Consider the following 15,871-nt stretch of genomic DNA (forward strand, 5'->3'; position numbering starts at 1 on the left):
TAACGCAGACCTTGGACATCGCGACGAGCCGACGACCACACACCGACTCTCGAATTCGGTTGCAAGTTACTGTAGCTGCTAACTTGTATATTTAGTCAAGTAATGTAATTTATTAATAAAATGAGTGTCAAAGAAAAAGCGTCACAGGAAAACTGGAGAGTTCAATTCTACTTAAGGGGAAAGTTATTTTTTGCAAATTGAAAAGTTAAACCACAGTGTCTGTCTGGTGTGGTTGCAAGTAAAGTTTCGAAGGAGTTGAAAGACTTTGCACTGAAGATGTATATTCGGTGCAGCACATACATTTGCGAAGGTATTTTCTCAATAATGAAGTGATTGAAAAGCAACACACTGAACAGAATGGCAGATAAACCAGAGATGCTTATTTACGTCTGTCAACCACCAAATTTAAAACAGAGGTTGATTTAATAACCAAAAGCAAGAACTTGTTTTTTGTTTGTTATTTTGTTTTGTTATTTTTGTATTGTTGGCTATCCTTTTTGAAAACCATTTTTTTTGTGTCGCAAACAAGCTGAAAATCATTTTTTATGCGGCTCATATAATTTTTCACAAACTTCAATGTGGTCCTTCATGCTCGCAGTCTTGGGCCACCCTGGCCACTCTTGGACCAATAGAAACTAGGTAATTGCATTCCAGAGTAAGTAGGTCTGTCTGCGGATCTGTTTTCAACCAATCATTCAGCACGGAGCAAAAACGAAACCACATCAATGTCAATGACTTTACTGAAGAGATATGCAACTTCATTGCAGGATAGAAAATACTTATTCCTCATGGAGTCGAAACAACAATATAATTATAAACATTTCCACAATGCGTTATCACAAATCAGAGAGCAAATTGCAGTGTCTTTGAAATTGAAATTAATTTTCTTTTGCATGTCAGTGGGGTATCACCGATGGAGCTCCTTTAAGCAGTGATGACGTCATGCATGAGGTAGAGCATGAACTCTCCAACATCGGCTGGCACCATGTGTCCTGCGTTGAGCACCCACCAGAACTCAAAGTTATCAACTTTTTTAGAGTAGCCTCCTGTGTCAACACCTGCGGAAAAACCGTCGAGAACTTAGTTCGCGCGTAAGAACAGCAGGTGACATCTGATGTTCAGAAAACGAGAATGATGTTTCGAAACGAATTATGTCAGCTGTTTGTATGTGGAGCTCTCATGGTTATGTCATGATTGCGAGATTTAGTCAATGTTATTGTTTCACAGACACGAAATTTGCCATTTCTGATGTTTCTAATGTACAAGGCAAGGGTGACCACGAGTAGCTTACTCGCCAGCTCTCCAACAGAAGTGCTCATGTTATGTTAATGTATCAATCAACAATTTATTTTTTCACATTTGCAGTTGCTTGCTGATATTTGTCAAGAATTTCAAAATGAAGCTTATGAAGGGATGTTAGGCAATAATTGTTGTCATATGAGCTGATATGAGCTGATACCATTACTGGTGGACATCTCTACCTAACCAACTATTCATGCACGTTTTGCCATTTTTCGTGTCTGTTGGAAACCTGCTGACAAAACGAAACCTGCGTGTAACGACAAAACATTACATAAAGAAGCAACAAAACGATGGTAAATTCGAATTCAGTTTCAAAACCGTTTCTATGAGAACCACAACAAAACTTCTACGGAATGATGTGATAAGTCAATTTTAAAGCAAAAAACAAAACTAATTTGTTTCAAGACCATAAGCGAGCTGCATCGGCACACATAACCACCATCATAGAGCAAGATCCCAGCAACGAGGCATCACAGAGCAAGATCCCAACGAGGTGCAACAAATGAGTTTCCCACTGGTGGTTGCGTTAAGTTCCCACGAGAGAGAAAGCTACCTACCTTTAGTATAGAATCTTGGCGTCCAATCCTTCGCCATGAAGGTGTCTAATTGGTTCCAACTCATTTTCTTCATCCACAACTCCTGACCTGAGATATTGACATAATATAAATTCATTGATGTACATTGACTTTAAAAACATGACCACGGCTCTCTTACTGGTATCTTACGCTTCTCATACTGGTAGGCTACTACTGTACTGAAACATCGAAAAAAATGGCTAGTCCAAAATAAAATTGCAATTTTGATGTTGGTCTTACAGATACTGAAACCAGGGAGCCACTGCGTGATTGACCTGTTAAGTGCGTATGACGACAATTGTCGTCCGAGACAGTCGCTCTTGCTGTGCGTAAGACGACAATTGTCGTTTTCGTGATCGCAGTTATTCGTGGCACTTTTAATTTCGCTTTGTCTGTAAGGCGCAATTATGACGTGTGAAGAACATAGATGCATTATTTACATTACAATAACGATTGCAGCCTGACGGAAATCATTAATCCCTAAATCACTCTATTACAATATTAGGTAGCTTCTGCACTCACCTACAATATAACCACCATTGCAAGAATAAAAAAATTTCATCACAAAAGTGTTTTTTTTTCTGAAATGGTTTCCTTCTGGTGTATAAAATTCGAACCACATCATGCGCGTTCAGTCAGTGTGAAGTCATTTTGATTTTATGTTGCAAACATTTTCAGAAATATTTTGTTGTGTTCGAAAACATATTTTGTAACACATAGTCAACAAAACAATAAGGTTTTGTGTTGCTGCTAATGTTAGAACAAGCGTCAGAAAATGATACAGTTTGAATATTTCCAAGGTAAACTTACGTGTAGCCTACTTTGTTTAGTATCATATAAATGCTTAGAACCTATTCTGTTCTGTGGACTGATGTATTGGTTTTCTTCGTATAGCCTAATAAACAACTAGTTGAATAATTTCACAATGGTGAAAGGTATAATCACTTGAGAGTAATGCGATTACACCAGAAAACAATAGTCCAGCCGGAGACTTCTCCGCAATAGTCCATGAAAAGGTAAAGCAATAGACACAAAAAAAAATTGAACAAAAGCGTATTGTGCTACGTCATGGGGGTTCCTCAATATCCTAGCAAGCAATAATGCGACGAAAAATACTGCGAGTGATCAAATTAAATACGCACAGTAAGGAGAGTTTCGAAAAATTAATTACGCACGGGTTAAGAGTTTGAAACGACTATTGCATTTCGTTCCTGAGTAATAATCCAAACTTTGCAACGCTTTTCAATCGCAATGCATGATATGTCAGAAGTACCTGGTGTGTCCACGATAAGATCAAGGTGGCCATTGTAAACCACAACTTTAATTCCCGTCTCAATGAGCTGATCCACTGTAAGACAATAAGAATTGTAATTATGTTCTGTTGATATGAAGCGTTCATTAGAGAAACATCACTTTTTCGAAATAAAAAACATGGAAACAGTTAACTTAGTGAAGAAAGTTTTAGTCTTCAACTTTGTAAACAAAGAAATTGGATGATCAAGCAACGATCTCTTTGAATATTTTACAACAATTTAACACCAAGTAGAGCTTCACTCTGTCAATCTCGGTGACAGGGCCTGCGTCAGTGGTCCAAAGCCTCTGTATGTCTGCGAAATTGCCAGAAATAAGATTCCTAAAAGATCCTCTCAGTCTGAGGCTAAGGTCTCAGGGTAACTGGATCAGGTCGCATAGAAATATCCAATTATTTTGTTGCTTCGGTGGAAATGTGCGGAGTCGTTTATGCAAAACCTGATGGAAGGCCACAAATATATCACATCTATAGTACGCATATGCACTAAACATGGTTATTATCATCTACTTATTAAGATCAATAATCACTTCACGTCATGACATGGTATATCATACGATTAGGTTAGAAAACATTACAGCTGTTACATCCTAGCAAATAATTGCTGGGCATCTGGCAACACCTGTGCCCTGAGATGAGGTGTGACGATCGAGTGTGTGGCTTGGAGTTTTTAGGAAATCACAGCAAGGCCGATGTTACAAGTTGAATAAGTTTTCAACCATAAAAATATACAAAGCTTGTATGACTGTTGCTTCATGCATGTTTTAGTTTCGCTTTTATAATATTTCGAAATAAAGGTTAAAGCTTCAAGTGTAAACTTGACGCATTGAGATGAGAAAATTGCCAAGCATAAACGTCACTTCCTGCACAAACCTATATCAATGACTGGCTTCATGAAATCTCCAGACTGAGCATTGAAAACTGCATTGGATTGACCTCCCCAAGTCACCGCTGCAGGAATTCCAAGGTATGACTTCACCTCCCCGTTCATCAGAGCATCCAGGGGGTCAGTTTGGTAGGTATCAACATTGAGTGCATAGCCAGTCACTTCAATGCATAACATTAAACAGGTTAAAGTAAAATTCAAGCAAAATTTAAAAAAAAAATACAGAATTAATGTATTAAAATTCATAGATCATCATAGCACATGACTCGGGAACAGTGTTCCGAAAGGTAGTAGGCTACAATTCGCTATTACCACAGTGAACTCGCAGCATCAGGCTAAAACAGATCGTTAGTATTTACATTGTGAAGAAAGTGTGAAAAGTTTATTATTGTGTTACTGTGGCAGCCGCCGTGCATCAGGATCGTACAGTGCAGTTGTTCAGTGTTCACCACAACAAGTACCGCAGCATGAAAAAAGATATTTTTTTTTGCAAACTTTTACATGTTCAGCTTTCAGCGTTATCCAACCCATCGCGGCAGTTTCAGTTGGGTACATTAACTATGACTTGTGTCTGTGTTTCAGCACTTGGCGATGGGCATTTCTTCAGCATAAATGAAGGAATTCTTACCAAGATCTTCTGGAACTTTCCTGCTGTTGTTGACTTTCTTTATTCTGTACTCAAGGCTAGCATGATGGGGAAACAGAATGTTGTAGAAGTCCACGTTGTCAGTATGGCGCGAGATCTAGAACAGTATTGTTGGTAATCTTTAAAAAGATACCGACGGCCGATGGACGAAATTATCACAGACAGAAAACTTAGCAGAAGTTTTTTAAACAAACGTTTAGTCATCAAGATATTGCGTTTCCACTTTACCAATAGCTCTGTAAGGCAAAGACATTATTCTTCAAAACATCGCGTAGCTTGCATACTTGTAACTGTTTGTCTGCTGCTCAATCTAGACAAATGAAATGGCTACTTTACAGATGACAGCGATTGGGATTCCACACTTTGGACCAGCTTCTAACAGCCGCTAGGAGGCGCTGCTATACCTTACCACAGATTCTGTTAAACTCCACAGGTTGGTCGCGCGGGACCAGTCACCAGCATCGACGGCCGCCTGGGTCGCCTGGGCCGCGTTGTTGACCGCTGTTAGTCCTGGGTCGTCCAGCAATCCCTGTAAACATCAGCAAGAGCATCTTTGGGTGATAACGCATTGGCTTTCAAATTGGAACGAAGAAGGTAATGTAGGAAATATGATTTTGTGGAAGTAACTTTGTATGCCGGCAACAAATTAAAAAAATATTCGACGTGGCTTGTAAACTTTTGTGCGATTCAACTGGCTTAATAGTTCTTGTCAGGATGGGATCGCCTATGAAATCGCAAGATTACAACCCCAGACGATAAGTCGATGTCATCACTTGTTTCGATGACAATGAGTTGATTGATTTTGTTTTGAGATGTTCGGTAGGTGATGGCTCTGATAAATAATTGACAAAAGCAAACATCACCTGGAACTGATGAATCAGCTAAAGAAAAACCAATTTCCACGAATCATGGGAAGTAATATTTGAACAAATGTTTATACTCGATAAGAGAAGTTAATTTTTTTTCCACTCAAACAAAGCGGGAGAGCCGGTGACGATTGCAGCTGCACATACTTCTTGTTGTTTGAGCACTTGTGTGCATGACGATAAGGATTGTCAAAACTGGAAGTGACTTTGCATGACCTTGCATGCTACCAGTGATTAAAATTCCTTAATAAAACATCATTTGCAGTTAAGCAATTATGTTGCTTTATATATATTAATCTACTTACTGTCTGGTAAAGGTATTCGCCCCATGTGTTGACCGAATCCATGGGTGAGATCCATGAGTCGCCTAACCCCACTCCTTGCAAGTTAATGTTCATTGTCCCTGCCTCAACTTCCTGCGACACAAATGAACATCAGTGCAATCATTGGTAGTGGTTCGTACTTGTTGCTTCATAAACATGGTGCAATTGACAACGGGTTAATACAAACACAAAGAGAACTTGCAAGCAAGTCATTCATGCAGATGAGCAGTTGTAGTGCAGTGTGTTGCGCCAGTGCCGCCCAGTATCGTAACAAAATTGTTCTATGAAAGTTTATTACCCAGACCGGAAACACTGAGCTTCAAACTAAAACGAGCCGGGTCTGCCATATCATTGAAAAGGTGCACCACTTTGTCTAAGGAATTATTATAAACCTTGAAAGATCACTGTTAGTGATCAGATAGGTAGAGTACAATACAATTCCCAGCATCTGATAGGCACCGGCAATCTCCAAAACGACACGTTTTCCTTAGATGTCGTAGGCTAGGCCTAATAAGGTTCAGTAATTTTGACTAAATTATTTCACACCTTCCATTCTACAGAACAGACAAAACAAAGTCACTACAACGGGTTCAACATGTTTTATAACACAAAAAGACCTAACATAATTAAAATAAACTCAAACGTTTTCGACACGAACTTGTGTCCTCATCAGGAATTACTTTAAATCTGCAATACATAAAATGAAAATTGTAAGATAAATCTGACTATGCACTATAACTGCAACAACACTCTGGATTTCGGAGTAATTAAGTAATTCCTGATGAGGACACAAGTACGTGTCGAAAACGTTTGAGTTTATTTTGATTATGTTAGGTCTCTTTGTGTTATTTTGATTGTCTGTTTGTGTTATAAAACATATTGAACCCGTTGTAGTGACTTTGTTTTGTCTGTTCTGTAAAATGGAAGGTGTGAAATAATTTAGTCAAATACTGAACCATACCTGACAAAGTGACTTTGCTTTGTCTGTCTATGGTTCAATAAAGCAAATTCTCTACCAAAGCTTTTATCTATTCACTATTCTACTACTTGACAAAAAAGGTTTTACCTTTACAGAGTAAAATAATTTTAGCATGGTGCCTACATTTGCAGACTGATAAAGATTTGCAATATCAAAATTAACATGAAATATGTTTTGGAATGTTTCTTGAAAATGTTTCATCAAATCACTTTGCGCAGACATGAACCCAAAAAACCACCATAATGCTCTGAATAGCATAGCAACGGTTGACTTGTCTGCAAACTTTGTCGTTTTATTGACTTTCAAAACATGAACAACGTAAAGTATCGATTTCCCCCACCTTGCTAATCTCAAGCGCTGTAGCAGCAGCCATTTTGCCACCGTATGACTCGCAGAATATGTAGAAAGGATTAGACTGCAAAACAATGAAGTTAGCCGTTTAATTGGCGGCGCATATTCAACGGATCATTTAACAATAATTATGCAATGAAACATAACCAGCAGCAAATCCCGATCTCTGTTCTGTATTAATTTGCACAGAATACATATCGCCTTCAACTTTCATGCAAAGTTTATACCAAGTCGTCGATAAAGCAAGAAGAGACAATCACCAAAACCTCCGCATGTTCTTAATCTGTAAATCAATCCCTGAAATAATGCAGTGTGCCCCCACAGAAACTTACGAGACTTACCTCAAGCTCGGGATGCTTGTTGTAGAATCCTTTGAGCAGTGCAACCATGTCGGTAGCAATTTGTTGGACGTCAGTGGTGTAGGCATTGGAGTTTGTGACATAACTGTTGAAAAAAAAACTTTATAGTTAGGCCACCATTTATAGTGGGATGTACCCAGAACTTTCCTATGTCAAGGCATGTTCGAAGCTTAAGGTTTACTGCCCCCGCATCGACGACCAAAATGCTGAATTTTCACCAATTTGAGATATGCTATTTTGTCATTGCTCAATAAACAAACTTGTCGCAAAAGGGCGAGATGGTGTTAACGCTGTACGCTCATTTATGTTCTGATCATTAACTTTGCAGGATGATACGAATGAGGTACGAACATCAGTACATATTTATGATAAAGAGTTACAAAAAAATGAATAACCCTTTGAAGTTAAATTCTAGAGGTGGGCCTAAATTTCAGTAAAATTTGGACCAAATGAAAGAATCTGCAAAGTAAAAATATTTGAAATCGGTTGTTGTAGCCTAAGTGTTCCAATTTTCTGCAATGTACTTGCCCGCAGGAAAATCGTGTCCCTGTTACAGAACAACAGTTCTTTCTTGATCAAACAACAACTCGCATAATGGTGATTGATAAACATGATAAATCGCCCACAAAATCTAATTTTAAACGTTTTCTGAGGAGAGTCACAAGATCAGAACAATTCCGTTCTTTACGTGAAGACCCAGGAGCAGGCACAAGCAGCGCTTTGGTTAAAACATCTTTAACTTATTCAAGCTCAGAAACTTTGTCATCCAATGAAGAACGCTGCGAAGATTTTGATTATCAACCCAGTTTTGCTTCGGAAAACCCCAGAAAAAGCAAGGTTACTTCCAATTTAGTAGGGCTAGTATTTGCTGAATCATGCGATCGTACTGGTATTTCAGATAGGTCTGCAGCACTTATTGCTTCATCATTTTTACAAGATGCAGGAGTTGTAACGGATAGCGAATCTCAATCAGTCATAGATAAAAGCAAAGTGAGAAGAGCGAGAAAAAAATGAGGTTTACAACTTAAATGGAAAGTAGGCCTATCATGTGCATAAATTTGCAAAGCATATATTTTGATGGCCAAAAAGATTAAACCATCAAACAAAATGAAATTGCTGGGCGACTTCGAAAGCATTTCGCAGTTGAAGAACACATTACTTTTCTTGAGGAGCCAAGTTATCATTTCATTGGTCATTTTACTGCAGCCAACTGATCTAATGTGTCAATAGCTACCGGGATTCTTGAATATCTTGGATCCAAGAAAATTAGCTACGATAATGTAATGGCAATTGGATGCGATGCAACCGCAATAAACACAGGTCAAAAAGGCGTCGTGATAAAGCTCCTGGAAGATCATTTCCAAAGTCCACTTCAAATGGTTAATATGCCTACTCCATAGTAATGAATTGCCTCTTAGGCATCTTATAAAAGATATGGCAATACTAGCAGACCTGATAGCTTTACTTGGCCCATTATGAAGCAGCTAGCCACTGTCGCACAACTAGATGTTGTAAAATATAAAGCAGTTCCTGCACCAGAGATTGAAATTGATGAAAATGACCTCAGCACTGACCGCAAATATCTTCTACACATGCACAGAGCAGTGAAAATTGGAGATATATCAATTCATTTCGCATATAGGAGTCCAGGTATGATGAACCACTCAAGATGGTTGAACACTGCCAATAGAATTCTACGTTTATATGTTGCATCTAACGCGTCAGCTGTATTGGTGGAACGTGTGGACTATATTATGAATGTTTATATTCTAGTATGGTTTGCCATTATAAAGGAAAGCAATTTCACTAATGGCCAAAAAAATTTCTTTAAAATTCTACACTCTGCTCAGAAGCTATCGAAAAAACCCCCAATATCCTCAACAAAGTAATATAGAGGAATGCGTTTTATGCCCATCCTGAAAACATTTGTAAATGTTTGTAAATGACAAATTTGTGTAAACAAAATCATGATAACAATTCACGTGGAACTGTATAGTACATTCCATTTACGGAACCTGCAGATCATATTGCTTTTATTCTGAAGTAAATTATAGGTTGAGTTTTATAGCTGCAACTGATCAAACGTAGGCTACTATTGCTTTTAGTTTAGGCGAGAAATGTGTCCTAAAAGGTTGGAAACTGCTGCTTTAAATGCTTTATTTACGACATACGGCTACGTCTTATAGTTTGTCAGTTCGTATCATCCTGCAAAGTTAGTGGACAAGTTTGTTTATTGAGCAATGACAAAATAGCATTTCAAATTGGTGAAAATTCAGCATTTTGGTCGTCGATGCGGGAGCAGTAAACCTTAAGATTCGAACATGCCTTGACATAAGAAAGTTCTGGGTACATCCCACTTACAATTTACAACTAGCCAGTAAAAAAATTATAAAAAAAATTATGTTAAAACGGAAAGTGAAATTTCCCCTTTTTATTCAAAAAATTGAAAGTTTGACCCCCCTGCGGGGGCAAAAGATGCACCTCCAAACTGACAAAATTTTGCACACGTAATTTTTTCATGCATGTGCCACTTTTTATGACTAGCCGTTTTTGAATTTCGAAAAAAAGTCAAAAACGGCCCACCCTATATGCATGCCACACACGTCATGGGACAACTTGTCGTGCACACGATCAACCCGGTCTTCATAAACTAATTCACTCTGCACCCTACAAGCCTCCTCCAAATGAACACGCTTATCCACTGTGATAAAGGCATCTGGCTGCTTACACAACTTTTAATCAAAACCTTCTGATGTTTTGCTGAGAGAGACTTTATTTTGTACATATCTGCGGAAGTTTAAGCAGAAAGTTGAAATTTCAACCAGAAATGTATCTCCGATAACAAACTTACTCCGACATGTTAATTAAATCATTTCAATTGGTTGGCTTTATCACGTGACTACTTATTGCGCCCCTTAGAGCGTGCGGAGAGCTGAGACCCTATAGTGCATGAGCAGATATTCCATGTTTAGCATCTCAGTAGTTAGCTGTAAGAAAGCATCTTCTTCTTCATCCAAGTGCAAGTTAGAGATGACCTAGTGGCAATGAACACTGAGAAAAATCAAAGAGATTACAATTAACCCAAAAAGTCCACACGCTTCTACCATCAAACTGGTTTTGACTTTTGTTAATTCTGACTTTACAAAAATTTTGGTGGGCAGTTTTTCTTGTTCATATTAATTAGAAACCGTGTTGCGGAGCAAGAAAGGTTGAAGCAAAGAATTTGAAATTTAGTCATCAGTTACCTAGGTCTAGATCTAATTGCTCTAACTTTCATTCAAATCAAATTAAACAGGTCTTGTTTGTTAAATATATTGTTAAAAAAACGAAGTAAATAAATATTGTTATTTTAGCATCATCGATGTGAAGGGAGGGGAGTGATTGCTCAACATAAGCGCAAGAAAGAAAATGAGCTGGCTTGCAAGACAAATTTTTGACTGAACCAAGCTAAAGACCGTTGCAAGCACTCATATTTTCGGACCTGTAACCTGACCCCACAGGATTGTCGACAAAGATCACGTGAGCAAGACCTGTCCACGAGGTGTCGCGACGGTTCATGTCGATATCGAGGGGACCGCATTCTTCGAAATTTCCGTAACCAGTTCCGGATGCTCCTGGACCACCCTGGTGGAGAAGAATTAAACTAATTTGTTCAACAATCTACATCTCTCGTCTGACCTTCCAGAACATTGTTCATCGCAAAAATTTGTGCTTTGTTATTCATCTCGTCATCACATCATTACAATACAAAAATAAAAACGTTTTAATCAAAATATCGTTTTCCAGCATTGGTAGCAATTGCAGACAGTTTGACATTCTTATCAAAATATCGTTTGTGAAATATTACATGCACTAGGTGCCACTGATAAAGAGCAGTCCTGAACGTGCGTTGTTTGAGCGCATAGATCGAAAATTGAAGCAAAACTGCGTTGTCTTGGCCCTTCTTAGTTCGCAAAGATCGTTTAGCTACTGAGCTATCAGGGCTAAAAGTTTTGTTCACACATATGAACATCCTGTTCAAGGATTCGTGGAATCAAAAGGGGATCAATCTGGGTATCAGGGCTGCCGGTAATTGCAACATCTTGTTAGATTACAACTTGATTTGATGACGTCATGCCAACTCGAAATTTCGAACCTGCAGCCAGACGACAACAGGAACAGGATCAAGGGAAGAGAGGAAGGAGGGTTGGTAGGATGAGTCCTGGAAGAAGAGCCACCAGAACATGTGGGCGTCATTGCGGACTGTCACGTAACCCCAGTCCGACTTCACGCTGTCAAGACTGCTTGCCCTGTTCATCTTCAGTACATTTCCGCATGTTGTTGCTGCAAAAAGCTGACAATGATGAACTTTATATCAACCATACAATATTTCAAACATAAAGTTACTGCTGTATCGAAAAAGACAATGGCACTTCGGTCCAACTCACCGACCAGAAGAAGGAAAACCCCCACGGCAAGCTTCATCATGGTTAGATGGTCTAAATACTAAAGCCTTTTGTGAGTTGTTAAAGGGCTACAAATACTATAATCTGCAAATGAACATTAGCATATTAATAAGTATTAATAATTAATTGTTGAATTAATCTACAGAACATAGCTGCTCGATACATTGACAAGTGACTTGTCGTGACTGGTTGTTCATCTAAGCAAAGTTGTCTCAGAGCAATCGTGTTTTATCTTACTGTCAGCATCGTTTGTTATTGCAGTCTTTATGAACAAGTTGTTAATTACCAAGAGAAGATGAGCTGATCTTGCAAATATTTGATTAGCTCGAGCTAGAAAACCGAAGTCAGCGATCGTGCAGGAAGCACTTGAATACAAATGACCTTTACCATAAATTCAGATTTGCACAGTTTTCAACGATAGCTGACTTTCTGTATTGAGGACTTCCTGGTCATGTGACCACATTTAGAATATCTAGTGACATAAGTGACATAGCATATAAGTGACATGTTTTTTTATTTTTGCATTTGTCGAGGGGCGACACAACAATATTCGAAGAGCATGCTTCATACATGTCTTGTCCCATCGAGACTCACCTACTGCACTGCCAGTTCTTGAAATGTTTATGTCTACGATTTTCGTTTTTATATCTGCTATTGTACTGTCTTGCTGTAATATTCCCTTTGGTAAGAATGGCAGCCCATGTTTTCACATTGCCATATTGTTCACAGACGTCGACAAAGAAAAGCTGAATAAGTTGTGCAAATATTGAACGACAAGTGGTCAGTTAAGCATTTCAATAACTCTGATTTTTTTAGCCTATTTGAAGTTGGATTTAGTCATTTACAGCAGACAAACAATAAATCATGACATGGGAATGAAATTACATGACGTCTTTCTAACGTTCAAACCCAAACAACATCCTGGCATCCAAGACAAACTGAAAATATAATAAACGCCATACTGCAGCTCTATACTTCCTAACGCTTGCACCCTGATCATAAATCGCTAGATCTAAACCTGCGTCACAACTAACGGCAGGTTTGAGTTTTGTTTCAAATACGGTACCAATTACCGCTAGACAAACTGTGCACTGCTATTTAATCTTTTAGAAAGTTCGGTGATATACGTGACAACTACTGCACTCACGATTTTAGCCCGATTTCAGATTTGCCAACCACGTTTATGACGTCATAAAAGTGAAACATCCTGGAATATTTGTTTTTAGAAGTGGCTACTGGGAGGAGCAGACTTCAAATCTTGAAGAATATAATTCCAGCGGCCTAGATTACCACTTTTTTGAGCTGCCTCGAGGAGGACGGCTTCGAGAACGGGAGTTTCCCCGAGGCAGATATGAACAAATTTGGACGCGTTAGTATCCGCTGTGTGCTTGCCTCATACAATCAGAGTCATACAACTTATGCCAACCTTGTGGTTACCACTCTATTGCAACCCGAGAAGTGAAGGATTTCGTTGAAACCGCTGAGGAAATATAAATTGCGCTGAAAACACCGATAAAAGTGTAACCAAAGAAAATGAAACGATAGTTGGAACGCAGCAACGTACCAGAACGTAATCTGAATAAACGCAGATGAAGAGGAAACTGCTTAAACGTGATGTGACTAAAATTAACAACACCTCCTCAATAAATAGTAACCCACTAGTGACGCTGGGGTGGCTGCCGTCTTCTCTGCGATCGCCCAATATTTTCCACGCAATCACGTTGTCAAAGATTCTGATGACTTGAATTTACAGAAATTAAAGATCTGAGTCGAAACCTTCAAAATTCAGCAACGTTTTTAAAATGCGTTACTAAGCCGATGTCGACTTAGACGAGTAATACTGAGCGTAAGAGCAAACCCAGAAAAGAGTCGCATGCTGCTCGCGAGTCAGAGATGGGCCAGGTCTGTCCTAAGCAATGAAATATTTAAATTGCTTTCATTAAGAAATACAACAGACTATCATGGCCATTGTAGCAAATTAATTTGTGGTGTTTGAAAGTAATTCATCAAATTTTGATAAAATCAAATTAAAATGTCTATGATTCTATTGAAAATGAAATCAATTGCGAGTAGGCGACTGTTTGTAGCGGGAATCGCTCTTTATTCAACATTACATCAACGAAAAATAGAAACATGGAAACTGAAGTTGACTAGTTTTAGAAATTTGATCTCTTTCGTTGCCATAAGCTGCAAACAAAGCCAGACAATGGGAATGAATGGAATACCGCCTTTTCTGTGTAGTGGTATTGTTACTTGACGTGTTGACAACATATCGCTTGATATTTTGTAAACTATCCAGTCATCACTCTTAATATAGTCTGCTGTTGTGTGAAAAGTGCGGGAAGTGGAGTTGGTGCCATCACAGGGTAGAGTTCTTTACGCATGATAAGAAACATGGTTATGCTTAGCACCAGCTTAGGAAGGGTTGCGTCAAAGCTGCCGAGGTTACGTCTGGGTAGAAACGATAACCAGAAGAAACAAATGTCAGAGTTCATAAAAGCGAAATGTTTATACTCTGTAGCCTACTATGAAACATTATTTAGAAGCTCACCTCTGTTTGAAATCCCTGAATGCACAGCCGGTGCCGACACATTTGTAATGATTAATAGCTTAAAGTTTGTCTGAAGTGACCACTTTCTATCAAAATGTTATTGCTAATATTAACAATTTCGTACTGTCCACCAGATTTCATTCAAAGCAGCATTTTTGGCTTTTCGTGTCGTGCTACGCTTCACTTTAAAACACTTTATAATTTTTTTTTTTGAATTATTTGGCGGTCACCCATTTTCATGATTTCCACAAGTGGGAAACAGAATAACCCAAGAGAGCTACGTATCGGTAATTTAAAACAGATTCCTGTCAAACTCCCGTCACTAGACGTCACCACAACGTTGTTTAAACATATGTTTAAGGCTGAAGCAGGGCTGAAGCTTTGCAGCTTGTTAATAAACCTTAGTTTGTTGGTGATACCATCAGCATGCAATCGGGAAGATGCTTCAGAAATGGTGAAAGGAATGTAGTGGTGGAATACTGTAAAAAATACGTTGCCGTGGACTAGCAATGGTAACAACACATGGACGCTACCACCACGTTAGTCTAATTCCAAGTTATGACGGAATAATTGCAAAGGAGTCGGAAGCCAAACTCTGGTTTCGGTTGGAGTCGGACTGGAGTGAAAATCTGAAATTCTTGGTAAAAGTAAATATGTGGAATGCAGATCCTGTACAAGATATCAACAATGAAATGTTTTGTGTACTTCTATTTGGTGATCTGGAGAGGCGGCAGCGGTCTTGTCTTTTCAGTGAGAAGTGGTTTACCAGAGAGAGATACTTTCAACGTTACGCGTAAAATAACAACTTCCCAATGCAATGGTTCGGTGTTCGGCGATCAATCACTTACCTGGCAGCAGCAGTGTCACTGACATTTGTTTGCTTTCTATTGTCAGATATGTTTGAGAAATCTTTCAAATCAAAAGATCTATGAATATCGCTTGTAAATGCCATTTTGTTGCAATGGAAAAAGAAAATCTCAATAATTTCTAACAAATCATTATGGCCACGTTTAAAGTAATCTCTGCTCAAGATTGTTGTCTCTTTAAATGCTCAAAAACCTCTAAAATCTTAGCTGTACCATACCAAACGTTTGATATTAAAAAATATTTTTATTTTGAGATGCAGAATAAAAGTGTTTAAAGTTGATTTGATGCCATGAGACGTTTGGTTCGAACTTTCATTGTCTTGGTTCGACATGATAGAAAGCCTTTTCATTATTGAAACAATCATGGTTGTGTTTACTGTGTGAGATCTCGCGAAAACTAATTTATTCTTCTG

At 38.5% G+C, this 15,871-nt stretch overlaps 1 protein-coding gene across 1 annotated transcript; it reads right to left on the reverse strand.

Annotated features, from left to right (window-relative positions):
• Positions 1-722: 722 nt before the first annotated feature.
• LOC145786326 (retinoid-inducible serine carboxypeptidase-like) lies at positions 723-12,127 on the reverse strand. The gene is made up of 12 exons (XM_082597964.1): positions 12,024-12,127; positions 11,732-11,919; positions 11,078-11,220; positions 7,579-7,681; positions 7,227-7,301; positions 5,890-6,000; positions 5,128-5,247; positions 4,701-4,815; positions 4,060-4,233; positions 3,151-3,225; positions 1,860-1,946; positions 723-1,058 (listed from the first exon to the last, which is right to left on the reverse strand). The coding sequence occupies exons 1-12, from the start codon at positions 12,061-12,063 to the stop codon at positions 925-927; spliced, it is 1,365 nt and encodes a 454-aa protein (XP_082454090.1). The 5' UTR covers positions 12,064-12,127; the 3' UTR covers positions 723-924.
• Positions 12,128-15,871: the final 3,744 nt, after the last annotated feature.

Source organism: Aplidium turbinatum, chromosome 17, assembly GCF_918807975.1.
Source record: "Aplidium turbinatum chromosome 17, kaAplTurb1.1, whole genome shotgun sequence".
Taxonomy (NCBI): Eukaryota; Metazoa; Chordata; class Ascidiacea; order Aplousobranchia; family Polyclinidae; genus Aplidium; species Aplidium turbinatum.

Bases quoted from the DNA above. Each gene is read 5' to 3' on its own strand.
- LOC145786326 (XM_082597964.1), bottom strand. From the start codon at position 12,063: ATGATGAAGCTTGCCGTGGGGGTTTTCCTTCTTCTGGTCG. The intron at 11,920-12,023 runs GTGAGTTGGACC...AGCTTTTTGCAG, and splicing joins GGTTTTCCTTCTTCTGGTCG to CAACAACATGCGGAAATGTA. The intron at 11,221-11,731 runs GTTCGAAATTTC...CTTCTCCACCAG, and splicing joins CTGTTGTCGTCTGGCTGCAG to GGTGGTCCAGGAGCATCCGG.